Source organism: Lynx canadensis, chromosome E1 (assembly GCF_007474595.2).
Source record: "Lynx canadensis isolate LIC74 chromosome E1, mLynCan4.pri.v2, whole genome shotgun sequence".
NCBI lineage: Eukaryota > Metazoa > Chordata > Mammalia > Carnivora > Felidae > Lynx > Lynx canadensis.
Window position 1 is genome coordinate 44,325,506 of NC_044316.2, and position 17,731 is coordinate 44,343,236.

At 38.7% G+C, this 17,731-nt stretch overlaps 1 protein-coding gene across 1 annotated transcript in view; it reads left to right on the top strand.

Moving 5' to 3' along the window:
• The window catches only part of EFCAB3 (EF-hand calcium binding domain 3), a 76,937-nt gene that overhangs the window by 25,448 nt on the left and 33,758 nt on the right, over positions 1-17,731 (top strand). The window contains exons 12-15 of the mRNA XM_032591138.1: positions 783-836; positions 1,964-2,068; positions 6,072-6,125; positions 10,970-11,023. Coding sequence (XP_032447029.1) covers positions 783-836; positions 1,964-2,068; positions 6,072-6,125; positions 10,970-11,023 — 267 coding nt within the window. The remainder of the gene's footprint in view (positions 1-782; positions 837-1,963; positions 2,069-6,071; positions 6,126-10,969; positions 11,024-17,731) is intronic.

Here is a 17,731-nt window from a genome sequence, read left to right on the forward strand (position 1 = left end):
ACCCCACCTTTATCATGGGGGCCTACAATTCCCTGCATGATTTGGGCCATGCACACCAGCCTTTTCTCTGCCTCTCAGTCACATCAAATTCATCCCATTCTTAGGGCTGTCCCTCGTACTGTCTTTCAACTTGGAACATTCCTTCTTGTCATTCAGGCTTCAACCCAAATAGTCCTCAGAGACGCCACCCCTGACTTCCCCATCTAAAGCAATCTTACCATTGCTCTTTATTATATAACCCTATTTTATTTCAATGACATTTTAATAGTACTTAAAATGATCCTTTTTGTTTATTTGTTTATATGCTAATTGCCTGTTTCCCTCTGTGAGATTGTACGTACACTCCTTGACAGCAAGAACCCGGCCAGCTGGTTTACTTTCGTATCCGCAAAGTGGCTGGCACATAAAAGCCACCCCCTTAAATATCTGTTGATTAACTGACTAAATTAAAAAAAAAATACTCAGGGTCAGGTTCATTTGTCCTTTTTCCCTATACTTACCTGTAACCAATCACTTCTTAGTTTAATCTTACTCTGGTGGCCTCTAAAGCAAAGAAAAAGGAAAATATAAGAATGATTCATTACAGATTGAAAGCTTTCTTCATTTCTAAGATAACACTGTTATCTCTGAAGTTAAGTCCATAAAATTCTAAGGAAAATTTGGGGAAAAAATTACTGAATTTTCATGGTCTTCACAGTTTCCGAACTTAGGTATCATAAATTTTGTGGGTCTCAGTTATGCCAGCTTGTCTTATTCTGAAGTTTATTGCCCTTGCCTTACAGATGATAGAACCGTTGGTCTGAATGATTTGATGAATGCTGTCAGTTGCATAAAAGGTAAGTTCCAAGCTGTGATAAAAGGATATTGTAAATAACATCTTCATATTTTATAACTGGTAGAGAATAATATTTCCCCTTCACATATGTTTCAGTTCTTTCATATGTGTACTTTTATGGATGCTTCTGAACTTGGGCGAACAGTTAATATGTGTAGTTAATATATAGTTAATATGTGTTAACATATAAATTCCCATAATATTCTCAGTTTTCCCCCAAAGAGTTCTTCACCACAGTAAAAGATCAAGAGCCAAAGAAACATTCCTTTTCTCCATGAACCCCACTCCCAGAAATTTATCCTCTGGCAATAATATAGCTGAATAAAAGAAAAAAGTCTCTACCCAAAGACCTTCAGAGAAATTTGAAACAGCCTAAATATCTAACAGTAGAGGAATGACTACATATACCCTGGCCTATTAGGCCACTGAGATATCATGTGTTGAAATTAACTGTAAAGATTACGTGGTAACTTGGAAATATGTTAGCGACATAATATTAGGTTGGAAAAGCAGAATACAGACGGTGTGGATATTAGATTTCCACATAGTAAAAGTACAGCCTTATTGTCAGAGTCCAGAAATGGAATATGAAAAACTACAAAACATTTTGTGGTAGGGTGGCAGAATTCTATTTTTTCCCCTTTTATATTAATCTTTAACGTTGCTGCATTCTTTTTACAGTGAATGAGGAAAAATTACTTCTGTGTTGAGATGAATAAAATTCTTGGAATGCATAGTGATCACAGAAGCAAGCTACAAGCAAATATTTTCAAATGAAAATAAAATTTTTAAGACTGGTCTATAGAAACACACTGAATTTTCAAGCAGGGTAGGAGAAAGGGTAAAAATAAAGCCAAATCCTTATATGTGGCTTAATTTGCTATGGATTTTGCAATAACTCACCAGTCGATCCTGACCCATAGTGTACTTTCCTTTTTGTAGCCGCCAGAATTAAAGACACAGAACTTTTTTCTGACCCTCCTGTTAATTCTGGGCACTCGTGGGTAATAGTATATATAAGTATATATAAGTAAGTATATATAAGTATAGTATATATAAGATAGCATTTTTCATCCTTCATAGATAGTTCTATAATATTTACATAATTTATTTCTTAATTTTTCTAAGGAGAGGTGATTGATATCCAGGACTTGGACACCTTTCTAGCCAGTGAAGGGATCGAGCTCACAGAAGATGATATGAAGGAGCTGATGCCTCATTTGACAGTTAAAGGTGAGAAAAATTCTCATCTTCCCAGAAGTGTGTCTTTGTTATCCTATATGTAAGATCCTCAGAAATGATCCTTGTCTTTTTTTTTTTTAAGTTTATTTATTTTGAGAGAGAGACAGACAGAGATCAAGGGAGGGGCAGAGAGAGGGGGAGAGAAAGAATCCCAAGCAGGCTCCACACTCTCAGCTCACAGAGCCCAACTCAGGGTTCAGGCCCACAACTGTGAGATCAGGACCTGAGCCAAGATCAAGAGTTGGACGCTTAACCAACTGAGCCACCCAGGCACCCCTCCCCCACTGCTTTTATTTTTTCTTTATTTTTCTCCCATCCCTTTTAAAGACCTACCTTCCCCTGGCTCTTCTGCCTGATAATTATGACCATCCACCCCTCATTCCTTTCTCAACCCTCTTTTTAATTGTCTATAGGAAGCCACTTCTGCTTCCTAGGTTCACATTCTTTGAATCCTTGCAATTGGCTTCCTCGCTCACATAGCCGTGACTCTACCAAAATAGCCCCAGAATCCGAAATCACTAATGACTCCTTTGCCAGCTTCACTTATTCAAGGTTCCCAACGTGGGAACAACCGAGGGTTTATTTCTGTCTTCTTAGTTTTAGTTCCTTCCACCCTTTGATTATATGGCTCCCTGATCATTGCTTTTGTTACCAACTCTCTATGACAGCAGCTCTCAAATGACAGTCCAGGGACCCCTCTCTCTTGGGAGGTCCACGAGTTTGAAACTATTTTTTTTTTTTTTTAGAAATGATCTGACACTTTTTTTTTTTTAATGTTTATTTAGGTTTGAGAGAGAGAGAGCACGCGCAAGCAGGGAAGGGGCAGAGAGAGAGGGAGACACAGAATGTGAAGCAGGTTCCAGGCTCTGAGCTGTCAGCACAGAGCCCAAGGCGGGGCTCGAACCCATGAACCCGTAGGATCATGACCTGAGCCGAAGTTGGATGCTTAACTGACTGAGCCACCCAGGCACCCCAGAAACTTTAAAATAACTCTAAAACATTATTTGCCTTCATCACTCTCATTCACTCACAAGTATACAATAGCTTTTTCAATAAGCTACATGATATATCCACAGGATATACTGAAAAACCTATGAAAATATTTCTTTTCTGACTACCTGAGTCTATGAGGCCAGATTTTCTTCAACCAAAAAAACACATCACAGCAAACTAAATTCAGAAACAGACTGAGAATCCCAGCTGTCTTCTATTAAGCCAGACATTAAAGAGATTCGCAAAAATGTAAAACAATGCTATTTTAGCTCAGGCTGCTATAACAAAAATACCATAGACTGGGTGGCTTATGAACAACAGAAATTTATTTCTCTCAGTTCTGGGGCCAGAGGTCCTGAGATCACGGTGCCAGCATGGTTGAGTTCCAGCGAGAACGTTCTCCTGGGCTGCAGATTGTCAATTTCTCATGGTATCCTCGCAGGGCAGAGAGCTCAGAGCAGCAGGTTCTCTCCTGACTCAGAGGGGCACTAATCCCATTCATGAAGGTCTGCCTTCATGATCTCATCCTATACTAATCACCTCCTCAGAACCCAGCCCCCTAATAACATCACATTGGGGATAGGATTTTAATATATGAATTAGGGGGCTTATGGGGGGACATAAACATTCAGTCAATAACACTTCCTTTCCCACTAAATGTTAATGCTTTAATTTTTCATTTTTAACTGATACATATTTTTCATTTAAAAGTATGTTAACAGGTTCCCTGGTGGTCTAGTGACTAGCATAAAAGTATGTTAACATGTACTGGATTTATTGCTATTTTAAAGTATTTTTTAGGGGCCGCTGGGTGGCTCAGTTGGTTAAGTGTCCAACTTTGGCTCAGGTCATGATCTCATATGCTGACAGCTCAGAACCTGGAGCCTGCTTCAGTATCTGTCTCCCTCTCTGCCCTTCCCCGCTCCTACTCTCTCAAAAATAAATAAACATTTAAAAAAATGTTTTCTCATTTTTTTTAAATTTCTCAGTTTTAATATCTAATGATAATTATAACCCACATAAACCTCTGGGAGGTTATCAAAAATTTTTAAGAATTTAAAGATGCCCTGAGACCAAAATGTTTAAAAACCTTTGTTCCCTGAATTATTCTTTGTCACCGCTGTGTTTCCAGCCGCCTGTTAAATATTTCTTCCTTTTCCACCAGCATCTTAAACTTTTTTTGAAGAGTGGACTCTTTCTTAAACATCAGATGCACACAGTGAGCTAATGAAACTCCTCAGTATGGCGCACTATCATCATTGGCCCATGCAAAGACTCTTTGTGTTTCATTTTATTATTTTCCCCTTTACCTCCCATTTCCATTCCTAGCTCCTTCCCTCCATCATAGGTACATTCTCTTTTTTATCTTTATTTTTTTGGTACTTGCAAACTTTATGCTTTTTCTTTGTCAAATTCTTACTTAAATTCTAGTTAGTTAACATATAGTGTAATATTTGTTTCAGGAGGTAAATTCTGTATTATATCTAATATATATTCTTCAATCTACCTTCCTCATGTCTATTTTAGATAGGTATGTATCCTTTTAAAAATTCAATGTGTGGGAGGGGGGGTGCCTGGGTGGCTCAGTGGGTTAAGGTTAAGCGTCCCACTTGGGCTTGGGTCATGATCTCACAGTCCATGAGTTTGAGACCTGAGTCAGGTTCTGTGCTGACAGCTCAGAGCCTGAAGCCTGCTTCAGATTCTGTCTCCCTCTGTCTCTGCCCCTCTCTCTTCCCCCCGCCTCAAAAAAAAAACATTAAGAAAATGTTTTTAAAAATTCCATGTGTGTGGTATTTAATTTCCTTAAATGATATTATGCTATAAAACTCATTCTATTTTTTTAGTGTTTATTTTTGAGAGAGAAATAAAGAGTGCAGGGGAGGGGCAGAGAACAAGGGAGAGAACCCCAAGTAGGTTCTGTGCTATCAGCTCACAAGCTGTGAGATCATGACCAGAGCCAAAATCAAGAGTCAGATACTTAGAGCACCTGAGTGGCTCAGTCAGTTGAGCGTCCAACTTTGGCTCAGGTCATGATCTCATGGTTCATGAGTTCAAGCCCCGCCTTGGGCTCTGTGCTGACAGCTCAGAGCCTGGAGCCTACTACGGATTCTGTGTCTCATTCTCTCTCTGTGCCTCCCCCGCTTGCACTCTGTCTCTCAAAAATAAATAAAAATGTTAAAAAAAAAAAAAGAGGTACTTAACCAACTGAGCCACCCTAGTGCCCCATTCCTTTTTTTCAAACCAACATTTTTAACAGCCTTATTGAAATATACTTCACATACCAAACAATTCATCCATTTAAGTATATAATTTGACGGTTTTTAGTATTCACAGATAGGGGCAGCTATCACCACAGTCATTCTAGAACATTTTCATCACCTAAAAAAGGTGCTATGTGTATGCAGAAGGTGCTAAGGGAGGATTTAGCCAAGGCTGGGGTTTCCTGGAGAAGACCCTAAGCTGAACAAGTACGGGAAGATGGTTCTAGCCAGAGAAGCACACTCTGTGTCCTTAAGAGGACAAATACACACCTCACACGTATTCATTCTCAAGAAGTACTTGTTAGAAGAAAACATACAGCAGCTCCTTCTCTCCCTATTCCAACTCTGAGCACTTGGCCAACATATTCTCTTCATATCTTTGTTTCTAAAATAACATAGATCTGAGTTTGGAAAAGATGCTGCCAGAGTTGAGCCCTGGTTCTTTTTATAATATCCCTTTTCCGCCTGTCACCTTTGGAGTGTCAGACCTTGAAACACAGAAGAGAGGAGCTGTGTTGAAGACGTAGAGAGTTTTGTCTCACTGAAGAGTTTTCCTTTGCTCCATCATCCTCACCGGAGGGAAAAATGAATCCAAGTCCCAAGCAAACCAGTCTCTCTAGTCCTTCTAACTCACGGACAAAGTCCAGGCTACCGTGTCATTTTAATCACTTCACAACTTTTATCAGTTTTTATGAGTTTTTAATGTGACTTTCTCTGTATCCGATTCAAATGTTTTACAGGAAATGGGAAGGTCAGAGTGCCTTCAATAATGGCGAGCCTGAAGAAGTTTAAACGTGAGTGGAAATTTATGATTCAATTTATAAAAATGGATAATCTGGTGCTATGCATCTATTTTTACATGTGTTTCTTTGGTTATAAAAGTAATACATATTCATTATAGAAAAGTTCTGTTTTTCATTATCGAAAGTTTCTATAATGAAAAAATGAAAGAATGAAAAAGGAAAATGTTAATAATTCTTAATTGTATCACCCAATGATAATCTATAATTTTTCTCACCCCCAATTTTATTTCCTTATACACACAATTTTTGTGCATTTAGCTTTAAAGTCATACTTTCAAAGTACTTTTCCATTTTCGTATTAATATTAAAATTTTACCTATTGATCATGATCTCACAGTTTGTGGGTTCAAGCCCTGAGTCGGGCTCTGCACTGACAGCATGGAGCCTGCTTGAGATTCTTACTCTCTCTCTCTCTCTCTCTCTCTCTCTCTGACCCTCCCCCATTCGCTCATGCTCTCTCTCTCTCAAAAATAAATAAATAAAATTTTTAAAAAAATCTTACCTACTGATTGGTATGTCTAATGACCTAAAATTCCTTTTTAGATGCCTGTGAAATTTAGCATATAACCTTAGTACATTTTGTTTGCAGGTCTCTTAGCATATTAATTTTTTTGTTTATTTTGAGAGAGACAGAAACAGTGCAAGTGGAGGAGGGGCAGAGAGAGAGGGGAAGAGAGAGACTCTCAAGCAGGTTCTGCGCTGCCAGCCCAAAACCCAAGACGTGTGGCTTGAACTCATGAAACCATGAGATCATGACCTGAGCCAAAACCAAGAGTCAGACACTTAACCAACTGAGCCACCCAGGTACCCCAGCATATTTATTTCTAAAATAAGTTTTCCAATGCCAAATGCCACAGTCTGTACTTACTTAGAAAATAATAAGTGGTAAGTTTGAAAACGATGCTATGAAACTTGCCAGGAGAGGCAAGGTAAAACTTGTCTTCGGTCCCCTTGCCCCCACACACAACCTCAATCTGTATTTCTTCAATAATTTTGATTTGCTCTCTGCGCCAGCATTCTTCAACGAGAACGATTTTGTAAAAATTGATGTCTTTGAAAGCCTGATTGTGTTTCAAAAAGAATTTAAGAATAATTTAAGGTATTTTATGTATCTACAAAATGAATCTTAATAAGAGAAGATAAATTTGAATTCTAGACACCCACACTTAACATTTCCAAACGAGTCCTGTTGTATTTTACTATTTATAAAAGAAAAAAAATCCTCTGAATAGGTCCCATTCTATCCCATATATTGCTGTTTCTGTCGCTGATGCCAGAAAACTTTCAAAAATGTCTGTCTGGTAGTTTTTAATCCCAGCATTTAAAATCCTGATGCTGAATTTAGAGATACAGAAGCAATCCTCTAGATCATGTATAATAAGATCAGTGTTCATCAATAAGCATTTATTGAGTCCCCAAGCACTATAAAAAAGAAAGAAATTCAGCAATGAAAAGGGACAAAGTTCCTGCTTTTAGCAAGCCTGGTTTTTGAGTATAGTATGTGCTCAATAAATGCTTCTTGATTGACTAATAAAGGTTCTAGTCTCCTGCTTTGTTGATAATTGAAGATTCACAAACCCTAGCAGCTGTATTGAGGTCATTCTCATAATACCCCTCCCAATCTGGGCCACTCTGAAGAAGTAGTTATGTAAAACTATGTAAAACCCCAGGGCACACAAGGGAGTTCTGCAAATCAGCCTTTCGCAAAGCTAAGAAAGCACAGCTTCCCAGTCCCCCCTGCTTACTTTTCCATTCTTCTTTCTCCTCTTTCATTTCTTCTTTTTCCCTGTTCTTCTCTTCTCCCTGTCTCTATAAGAGATTACATTTCTTTCATTCCTGCTTCCACTTGTGTTCCTAGTAGTGTTGCCTTTTTTTTCTTCCTGTCTAGTCTCTATCACACATAAATGTTTCACATGCCCATCCTGCTGTCCCACTGCTTTCTTCACTACGTAAGCCCATTCCAAAATATATTTTATTCTGTGAAGTCCACAGTGCTTTAAAGAAAATGTAGACATTAAAAGTACGTTTCCTCATTTTGGAAATTCCCAACAGTAGTGTCTATTCCACAAATTCCCCAAATATTACTACTCAATGTCCACTTCTTTTTTTTTAATTTGGAGTTTTGTTTTATTTATTATTAAGCTTTTTATCTTAATCCCAAAGTAGTTAACATACAGTGTTATATTAGTTTCAGGTATACAATATAGCAGTTCAACAGTTCTATACATTACTCAATGCTCATCATGATAAGTGCACTCTTTTTTTTCAACTTTTTATTTAAATTCTATAGTTAACATATAGTTGTAATAATGATTCCAGGAATAAAATTCAGTGATTCATCACTTACATATAACACCCAGTGCTCATCACAAGTGCCCTCCTTAATGCCCATCACCAATTTAGCCCATCCCGCACCCCTCCAGCAACCCTCAGTTTGTTCTCTGTGTTTAAGAGTCTTTTATGGTTTTCCTCCCTGTTTTTATCTTATTTGTCCTTCCCTTCCCCTATGTTCATCTGTTGTGTTTCTTAAATCCCACATATGAGTGATATCATATGGTATTTGTCTTTTTCTGACTGACTTATTTCACTTAGCCTAATGCACTCTAGCTCCTTCCACATCATTTGCAAATGCCAGGATTTCATTCTTTTTGATGACTAATATTCTGTTATATATATATATATATATATATATATATATATATATATATATATCTCACATCTTCTTTATCCATTCATCAGTCAATAGACGTTTGGGTTCTTTCCATAATTTGGCTATTATAGATAATGCTGCTATAAATATTGGGGTTCATGTGCCCCTTCAAATCAGTATTTTTGTCTCCTTTGGGTAAATACCTAGTAGTGTAATTGCTGGGCCATAGGGTAGTTCTACTTTTAATTTTTTGAGGAACCTCCATACTGTTTTCCATATCCACTTCTTAAGTTTCCTTTGTAGATGTCGGTATTAAGGGAACAGATTTTATTTCTGAACATTGTATTGACATTTCTGTACATTCAAATACATACTACTTATGATTAAAGTTTTTACTTACAAATTTCTGATGACTAGATACACTCATTGTTTAGATAATGGCACTTTTTACACGTAAGTATCTTTTCTCTCCAGTTCCCATTTCGCCATTTCTAATTTTCTCAGGAATAAAAGCAAATTTCAGTTACTAAGCAAAACAACATGAAAATGACCCTTCTATATGAACAACTTCAAGACCTGCTAATACTTATATCGTTTGACGGGGAACATTCAAAATTCTACTCTGGCCTGCGATGCTGTTTGGGTTGTAGGGTTCTGAATGAGAATTTCTAAGACCCTACTTATTAGGGCTATAGAAAACCTCTAATACACATTCAGGAAAAAAAAACCTGCTGTGTACAAATAAAGTCTGCCTCTTGACAGAAACAAATCTTCCACGTCACTATCCCAACCAGAATGGCGCCACATGCAGCAGCCTCCCACAATGGAACGGGATGCCTCTAGCAAACTAATGTCTAGGCAGGGAAAAGAAGCAAGCAATAGAGGGGAGAAGGATGAGGGGAAAGGGAGGGAATAAAGATGTTTGGTAGGGTTTTTTAATCCCACATCTGTGTCTTGTGTCAGTATTAATCTCTCCCTTCTCATAAAGAAAATACATCTACTTGATGGGTACTGCCTTCTCCAGGATAAATTACCCTGTATAGCTTTCACAGCCTAAAAATGTGCTACCAAAACCTTTTTCATGTTCCCATAACCTGCAACTGACCTTTCCTGGTATTAAAATAGTGCATTATTGGCTTTATCTGGCCAAACTAGACCAAACTTGGAGAATTGAGCCATTATATCCAGCACTTTTCTCCTGATTTAAGCTCCTTGTGTATAGAAACCCGACATTGTGGGGTGGGGAGGGGAGAATTGAATCCGTACTCTTAAAGTACTTGTTCGGTTGTCGTTCTGGCCAGAGGTTGGGGTAGGGCAAGGGGAGGAGATTTTGTAGTTAATATTATAACAAATATTTTGTGCATGCAGTTCACAGGAGAATTCACTAGAAAGAAATATCCATGCCATTAAAAGGTATATACTTGGTGAACAGTTCAGAACCAAAGCACGAATGAAAATGAAACAGGGAGCAGGCCATCCCCCTCGAGTCAACAAATTTGCAAAACCTGTTCACTTCTTTTCATCCTGAAAGATGATGAATGACCAGTCTTGCCTTCAATGTTAACTCTATAATGCTTTTCGAAAAAAATTTTCTGGAGTTTGATCCATTGAGGCACCAAAAGAGGCAGTATGAACCAAGAGGTATATCACCAACTGGGGATGAAGGGGTGCACTTGTGACCAGCACCGGGTGATGTATGGAGGTGTGGAGTCTCACCATATTGTACACCTGAATCTAATAGAACTCTGTATGTTAACTAACTGGAATTAAAAAAATTTTTTTTATTTTATTTATTTTTGATAAAGAGAGAGCACAAGTGGGGGAGGGCAGAGAGAGAAGGAGACGCAGAATCCGAAATAGGGTACAGTCTCCGAGCTCCGAGCTGTCAGCACAGAGCCCAACGCAGGGCTCGAACTCACAAATTGCAAGATCATGACCTGAGCCGAAGTCGGACACTCAACCGACCAAGCCACCCAGGCGCCCCTATTAACTAACTAGAATTTGAATCAAACCTTTTGAGAAATACAAGAGATGTATCCCCTGTAACTGACATTTTCTTCACTTCCCCACTCATCTAAGGAAAAATTAGAAGAAAATTATAATAGCCTACTATGCTACTTTTCAAAACATCAGAAATGTAAATAATTTTGATTTTTAATCTTGTCTTTAATCTTAATCCTATAAGCAAAAGGACTCGTGCCACTACACAAGATGATGAAAACTGAACACGATGCTAAAGGTGAGTGTGAGGCCTGGTGTGAAGGAATTTAATACTTTGACTCCTGTATTTCAATCCCATAGTCCTTTCCCCTCATAGTTTTGTCAGTTACTACCCTCCGTCTACTTCTTGCTAGGTGACTGTACACTATCATCTCTCCAGTTGTTTTTCTGAGCTCCTTTTGCTTTTATAGTCCATACCACACTGCATCACATGTGACTATCTGATATTTTACATTGTTTTCTAATGGATTCATTTGTGATGAATTTGTTTTTATCTCTGGTTACCTGGTACCTTATTTGATGCAATTTACAGCACAATTACATAAAGCAGGTGTTCCTAACTCTGCCACTGAAGAGATTAATTCAACTCATTGGACTTTAGTGTCCTTATCAGTAAAATGAAAAAGGTGAATCAGGGGGCCTGGGTGGCTCAGTCAGATAAGCATCTGACTTTGATTTCGGCTCAGGTCATGATCTCACATTTTATGAGTTGGAGCCCCACGTTGGGCTGTGTGCTGACAGCACTGAGTCTGCTTGGGTTTCTCTCTCTCCTCTCTCTGCCCCTCCCCAACTCGCACTCATCCTCTCCTCTCTCTCCCTCTCTCCTCTCTCCCTCCCTTCCTCTCTCAAAATAAATAAACTGTAAAAAAAGAAACTGTAAAAAAATATGAACACTTTTAAAAAATGAAAAAGGTGAGTTAGATTAAGATCCGTTCATTCTTGGGGCGCCTGGGTGGCTCAGTCAGTTAAGCGTCTGACTTCGGCTCAGGTCACGATCTCTCGGTCCGTGAGTTCGAGCCCCGCATCGGGCTCTGGGCTGATGGCTCAGAGCCTGGAGCCTGCTTCCAATTCTGTGTCTCCCTCTCTCTCTGCCCCTCCCCCGTTCATGCTCTGTCTCTCTCTGTCTCAAAAATAAATAAAAACGTTAAAAAAAATAAATAGAAAAGATCCGTTCATTCTCTTTTAGCTGCAAAATTCAAACTTTTGTGGTTGAAAGGATACCATCAAGAAAACGAAAAGGCAAGCCACAGAATAGGAAAAAATGTTTGTAAATTATATATCTGATAAGTGTCTAGTATCCAAGACCTATATAAAGAGCCCTTATAACTCAACAATAAAAAGACAAATAACCCAACTTAAAAACAGGCAAAAGATCTAAATAGATATTTCTCAAAAGAAGATATGAAAATGACTAATAAACACATGAAAAGATGTTCAACATCATATGTCATTAAAGAAATGCAAATCAGGGGCACCTGGGTAGCTTAGTGGGTTAAGCGGCCAACTTCGGCTCAGGTCATGACCTCACGGTTCCTGAGTTCAAGCCCTGCATCAGGCTCTGTGCTGACAGCTCAGAGCCTGTAACCTGCTTCAGATTCTGTGTCTCCCTCTCTCTCTGCCCCTCCCCTGCTCACACTCTCTCTCTCTCTCTCTCTCTCTCTCTCTCTCTCTCAGGAAATGAATAAACATTAAAAAAAAATTTTTTAATGCAAATCAAAACCACAAGATACCACTTCACACCCACTTGGATGACTATAATAAAAAAGAGACTTACAAGTGTTAATGAGGGTATGGAGAAATTGAAGTCGTCATATATTGCTGGTGGGAATATAAAATGGCGCAGCTGCTGTGCAAAACAATTTGGCAGTCCCCAAAATGTGAAACCTAGTTACCATATGACCCGGCAATTCCACTCCATGGGAGAGACCCAAGAGAAATGAAAACTTATGTCCACACAAGAACTTGTACAAGAGTGTTCATAGAAACATGACTTATAATAGTCAAAAAGTAAAGACAATCCAAATGCCCATCAACTGATAAATGGATATACAAAATGTGGCCTATCTGCACAGCTATAATCGTTCAGCCATAAAAAGGAATGATGCATGGATACATGTCACAACATTGATGAACCTTGAAAACATTACACAAAGTGAAAGAAGCCAGATAAAAAGGCCACATATTATATTATTCTGTCTAAATTAAATGTCAGGAATAGGCAAATTGATAGAGATAGAAGACAGATTAGTGGTTACCTACAGGCAACCAAAGGGGAACATGGGAGTAGCTGCTAGAGGTACAGGGTTTCTTTCTAGGTGATGAAACTTTTTTGGAAGTAGATAGTAGATGGTTGTGCAACTTTGTGAATATACTAGAAACCACTGAACTCAGACTTTTAAAACAGTAAGTTTTGTGGTACGTGAATTATATTTTAATTTTTTTTAAAGTATAGGAATGACCCAAAAAAAATCTGCTAAAAAAAACACACGAATGCCAAATCTGCACCTGTATACTTGTCAAGCTCTTTAAGTGGAAAAAATAAACAAGAGGTGGCCCCAAATATAAGTCCTAGCCCGAAAGCACTTTCCATCTATCCAGTGTACCTATCTGTGGAACCCAGCTTATATCCTGGGACCATAAGCCCCACAGATAAATATACACCAGCCTACCAGGTCTAAACCACCTAGGATAGGCCCACAAGTAAATTAAGTGAAATCAGCCCTTCATCCCATTTGGTTCTGGCTAGATGACTATTGGCGTAACTAAATTTAACACATGCCTGCCTCCTGGGATATTTAGTTTCTTGTGTATACCACCCTATTAATTTTGATGACTTCTGTCACAGATCATGAAAAGTTGAATTTGGATGAATTTGTCCCACTTGTCTGTCAGCTAGGCATACCTAGCTGGGTAGGCATACCATTTTTTTAAGACTTTATTCTCTGTCCCTAGCAAATAGTAGGTATCTGCTGAAGGGATGAATGGATGCATGTATCATTCATTTAAACTATCAGTTAGTGTCAACCGTGTGCAAGCATTGTTCTATGTGCTGAGGACAAAAATCCCTACCCTCATGGAACTTACACTCTAGTAAAGAGATGTATGCAAAAAACAAATACGATAATAGTATGACAGAGATTACAGATTAAAAATAGAGCAAGGGAAGAAGGTATAAGGAATGCTGGAAGTGGGGGAAGGTAAGCAAGAAAGGCCTTGCTGATAAAGGACATTTGAGCAAAAAAATAAGGAGGTAAGGGCGTAAGCCATGAATAATCTAGGGCAAGAACACTCCATGCAGAGGGCAGAGCAAATGTAAATGCCTTTATACAAAGGCATGCTTGCAGTATTTGAGAAAAAGCAAATTAGCCAAAGTGAGCAAGGGCAGTATAGGAAGAGATAAAGTCATAGACTAGGAGACAGGACCATCACATTCAGGCGCGTAGGCTCTGCAGTGCACAATTCCAGGACCCTGCAATAACGTGTTCCAATGGCAGGGTTGGGGAAACAGGTGCAGTAGTAACAGATCATATAAGCCTTGAAGGGCATTGTAAAAGTTGGATTTTTACCCTGAGTGACATAGGAAACTACTGGAGGATTTGAGCAGAGACATGATATGATCTGATTTAAATTTTAAAAGGATTATGCTGGCTTCTGTGTATAGGATAGACTTGGCAAGGAGTGGATGAGGCAAGAGCAGAAGCAGGGAGACCAGTTAGACAAGAAGTGCAGGTAGAAATGGAGGTGGTGGAAAGTAATTTGGTTACATATACATTCTGAAGATGGAATCAACAGTATTTCCTGATAGATATATTCCCTGATGTATCCCAGGGCCTAGAACATAGTAGGCACACAAAAAAATATTTATGGAATGAGTGGATTGGATTAGATGTGGAATATAAGAGAAGAGGAGTAGAACATATTCCAGGGGTTTGGCCTGAACAGGATGGAGTACAGGCCTGGAAGGATGGAACTGCCATTTCCTAAGTGAAGAGACCAATGAATATATTTGTTATATTTGTTGAGTTAGTGTTATATTTGGTGTTATATTTGTTGAGTTAGTGAAGAAATGAATTCAAATACATATGGATGCAAATATTATGGAAAGAGGAGATATTGGAAATCAGAGTATTTAGTGGTTTTCAGAATATGGGTCAAACAATTTAATATTAAAACTTGCTATCAAGTTGATGCTAGCAAAATTTTCTGATATTTTGGATTGATTCTCAAGCTAAACCAATGAGAGGAACAGGTGGTTGTCACATATTTGTATTTTCCTCTTAGGGCCTATGTATATTGATTCTTGTAATCCCCCTCCCATTCTCGAATCCATGCCTTGCTGGAATGGGATGGGGGTGAGTGTTTTTGCTGTGTATTTCCATTGTTGCTGCTCCAAAAGAACCATCCATGTTGATGTACATATATTTTTTAATTATAACTAGTTGGTCTAAATGAGTAATAGCTAAAATGATATTGTGTAAAGGGCAGTAAGCCTTTTAATTTCTGCAAATATTTCCATTATCATTAATCTAGACTACTCAGGAGGGAGCAAGAGAGGAACTGGGGCTCATCAGGACTGGGCCATCCCTAAAATTTGTATGCAACCACAAAAGCCCTGAATAGCCAAAGCAATCCTAAAAAAGGAAAACAAGGCTGGAGGCATCATAATTCTGGGCTTAAAGCTAGTATTACAAAGCTCTAATCATCAAGACAGTGTGGTGCTGGCAAAAACCAGACACACAGGTCAATGGAACGGAATAGAGAACCCAGAAAAGGACCCACAAATGTATAGCCAACTAATCTTCAACAAAGCGGGAAAGAATAACCAATGGAAAAAAGACAGTCTCTTTAACAAATGGTGTCAGGAAAACTGGACAGCACGTGCAGAAGAATGAACCCGGACCACTTTCTTACACCATACACAAAAATAAACTCAAAATGGATGGAAGACCTAAATGTGAGACAGGAAATCATCAAAATCCTAAAGGACAAAACAGGCAGCAACCTCTTTGACCTCGGCCACAGCAACTTCTTACTAGACACGTCTCCCGAGACAACGGAAACAAAAGCAAAAATGAACTATTGGGAGCTCATCAAGATAAAAAGCTTCTGCACATATTTGTAAGTGAAGGAAACAATCAACAAAATTCAAAGGCAGCCTACGGAATGGGAGAAGATCTTGGCAAATGATATATCTGATAGAGGATTAGTATCCAAAATCTGTAAATAACTTGTCAAACTCAGCACGCAAAAAACAAATAATCCAGTTAAGAAATGGGCAGAAGACATGAATAGACATTTTTCCACAGAAGACATCCAGATGTCTAACAGACACATGAAAAGATGCTCAACGTCTCTCATCATCAGAGAAATACAAATCAAAACCCACAATGAGATACCACCTCACACCTGTCAGAATAGCTAAAATTAACAAAAGAAACAACATATGTTGGTAAGGATGCCAAGAAAGGGGAACCCTCTTGCACTGTTGGTGGGAATACAAACTGATGCAGCCACTTTGGAAAACAATATAGAGGCTCCTTAAAAAGTTAAAAATACAACTACCCTATGGCCCAGCAATTGCACCACTAGATATTTACCCAAAGGATACAAAAATACTGATTCAAAGGGGCACATGAACCCTGGTGTTTATACCAGCATTACCAACAATAGCCAAATTATGGAAAGAGCCCAAATGTCCATTGACTGATGAAAGGATAAATGAAGATGTGGTGTATATATACAATGGAAGAATAGCCATCAAAAAGAATGAAATCTTGCCATTTGTGATGACGTGGATGGAGCTAGAGTGTATTTCACTTAATTAAGTGAAATAAGTCAGAGAAAGACAAATACCATATGACATCACTCACATGTAATTTAAGAAACAGATGAACACAGAGGAAGGGGAAAAAAATAAAAAGGGAAGGACTGCCTGAGTGCCTCAGGCAGTTGAGGAACCAACTTTGGCTCAGGTCATGATGTCACAGTCCTTGAGCTCAAGACCTACATCGGGCTCTGTGCTGACAGCTCGGAGCCTGGAGCCTGCTTCAGATTCTGTGTCTCCCTCTCTCTCTGCCCCTCCCCTGCTCACATTCTGTCTCTCTTTGTCTCTCAAAAATAAATAAACATTTAAAAAAAATTTTAAGAAAAAAGAAAGAGAGAGGGAAGCAAACCGCAAGAGACTCTTAACTAGAGAGAACAAACTGAGGATTGAAGGAGGGGAGTGGGCAGGGGATGGGCTAAATGGGTGATGGGTATTAAGGAGGGCACTTGTTGTGATGAGCACTTAGGTGTTATATATAAATGATGAATTACTAAGTTCTCCTGAAACCAATGTTATATGTTAACTAACTAGAACTTAAATAAAAATTTGGGGGGGAAAAATTAAAGGATGACGTCATCCCAAAGGATTTTGCCTACCCAGGTTACCAGAGTTAAGGTAGGAAATAATATTTCCTTCATGCTGACATACCCTGATGATTTCTAGGTGATAAAGAGTGAGAAAAGCCAAAGATGAGGGAGTTGCTGGGAAGTACAGTTTCTGTGCCCAAAAGGAAGGAACATCTCGACTTTCCCCAGTCATTCAATGAACATCTCCTAGGACTCTGTCATAGAACATTGCAGCTTCTGACCTCAAGGTGCTGACACTCAATGAAAGCAAAAACAGCCAGGGAGAGAAACAAAGGAATCTGCCTGTAAAAAAAAAAAAAACTGGCCTACTGGGGCAGTATCTCTAACAGAGAGTTAGCTACATTTTTTCTTTTTCTGAAAAGTACCATTCCCATCAATCTGGTAAATGACAGAACTGGTGAGATTTTCTTCTCCTTAAAGCTCATATATCTTTAACGGTACAAGATGAACTAGACTTTACCCTAATATATTAGGTTTTCAGGGGTGCGTGGGTGACATGGTTAATTGTCCGACTTTGGTTCAGGTCATGATCTCA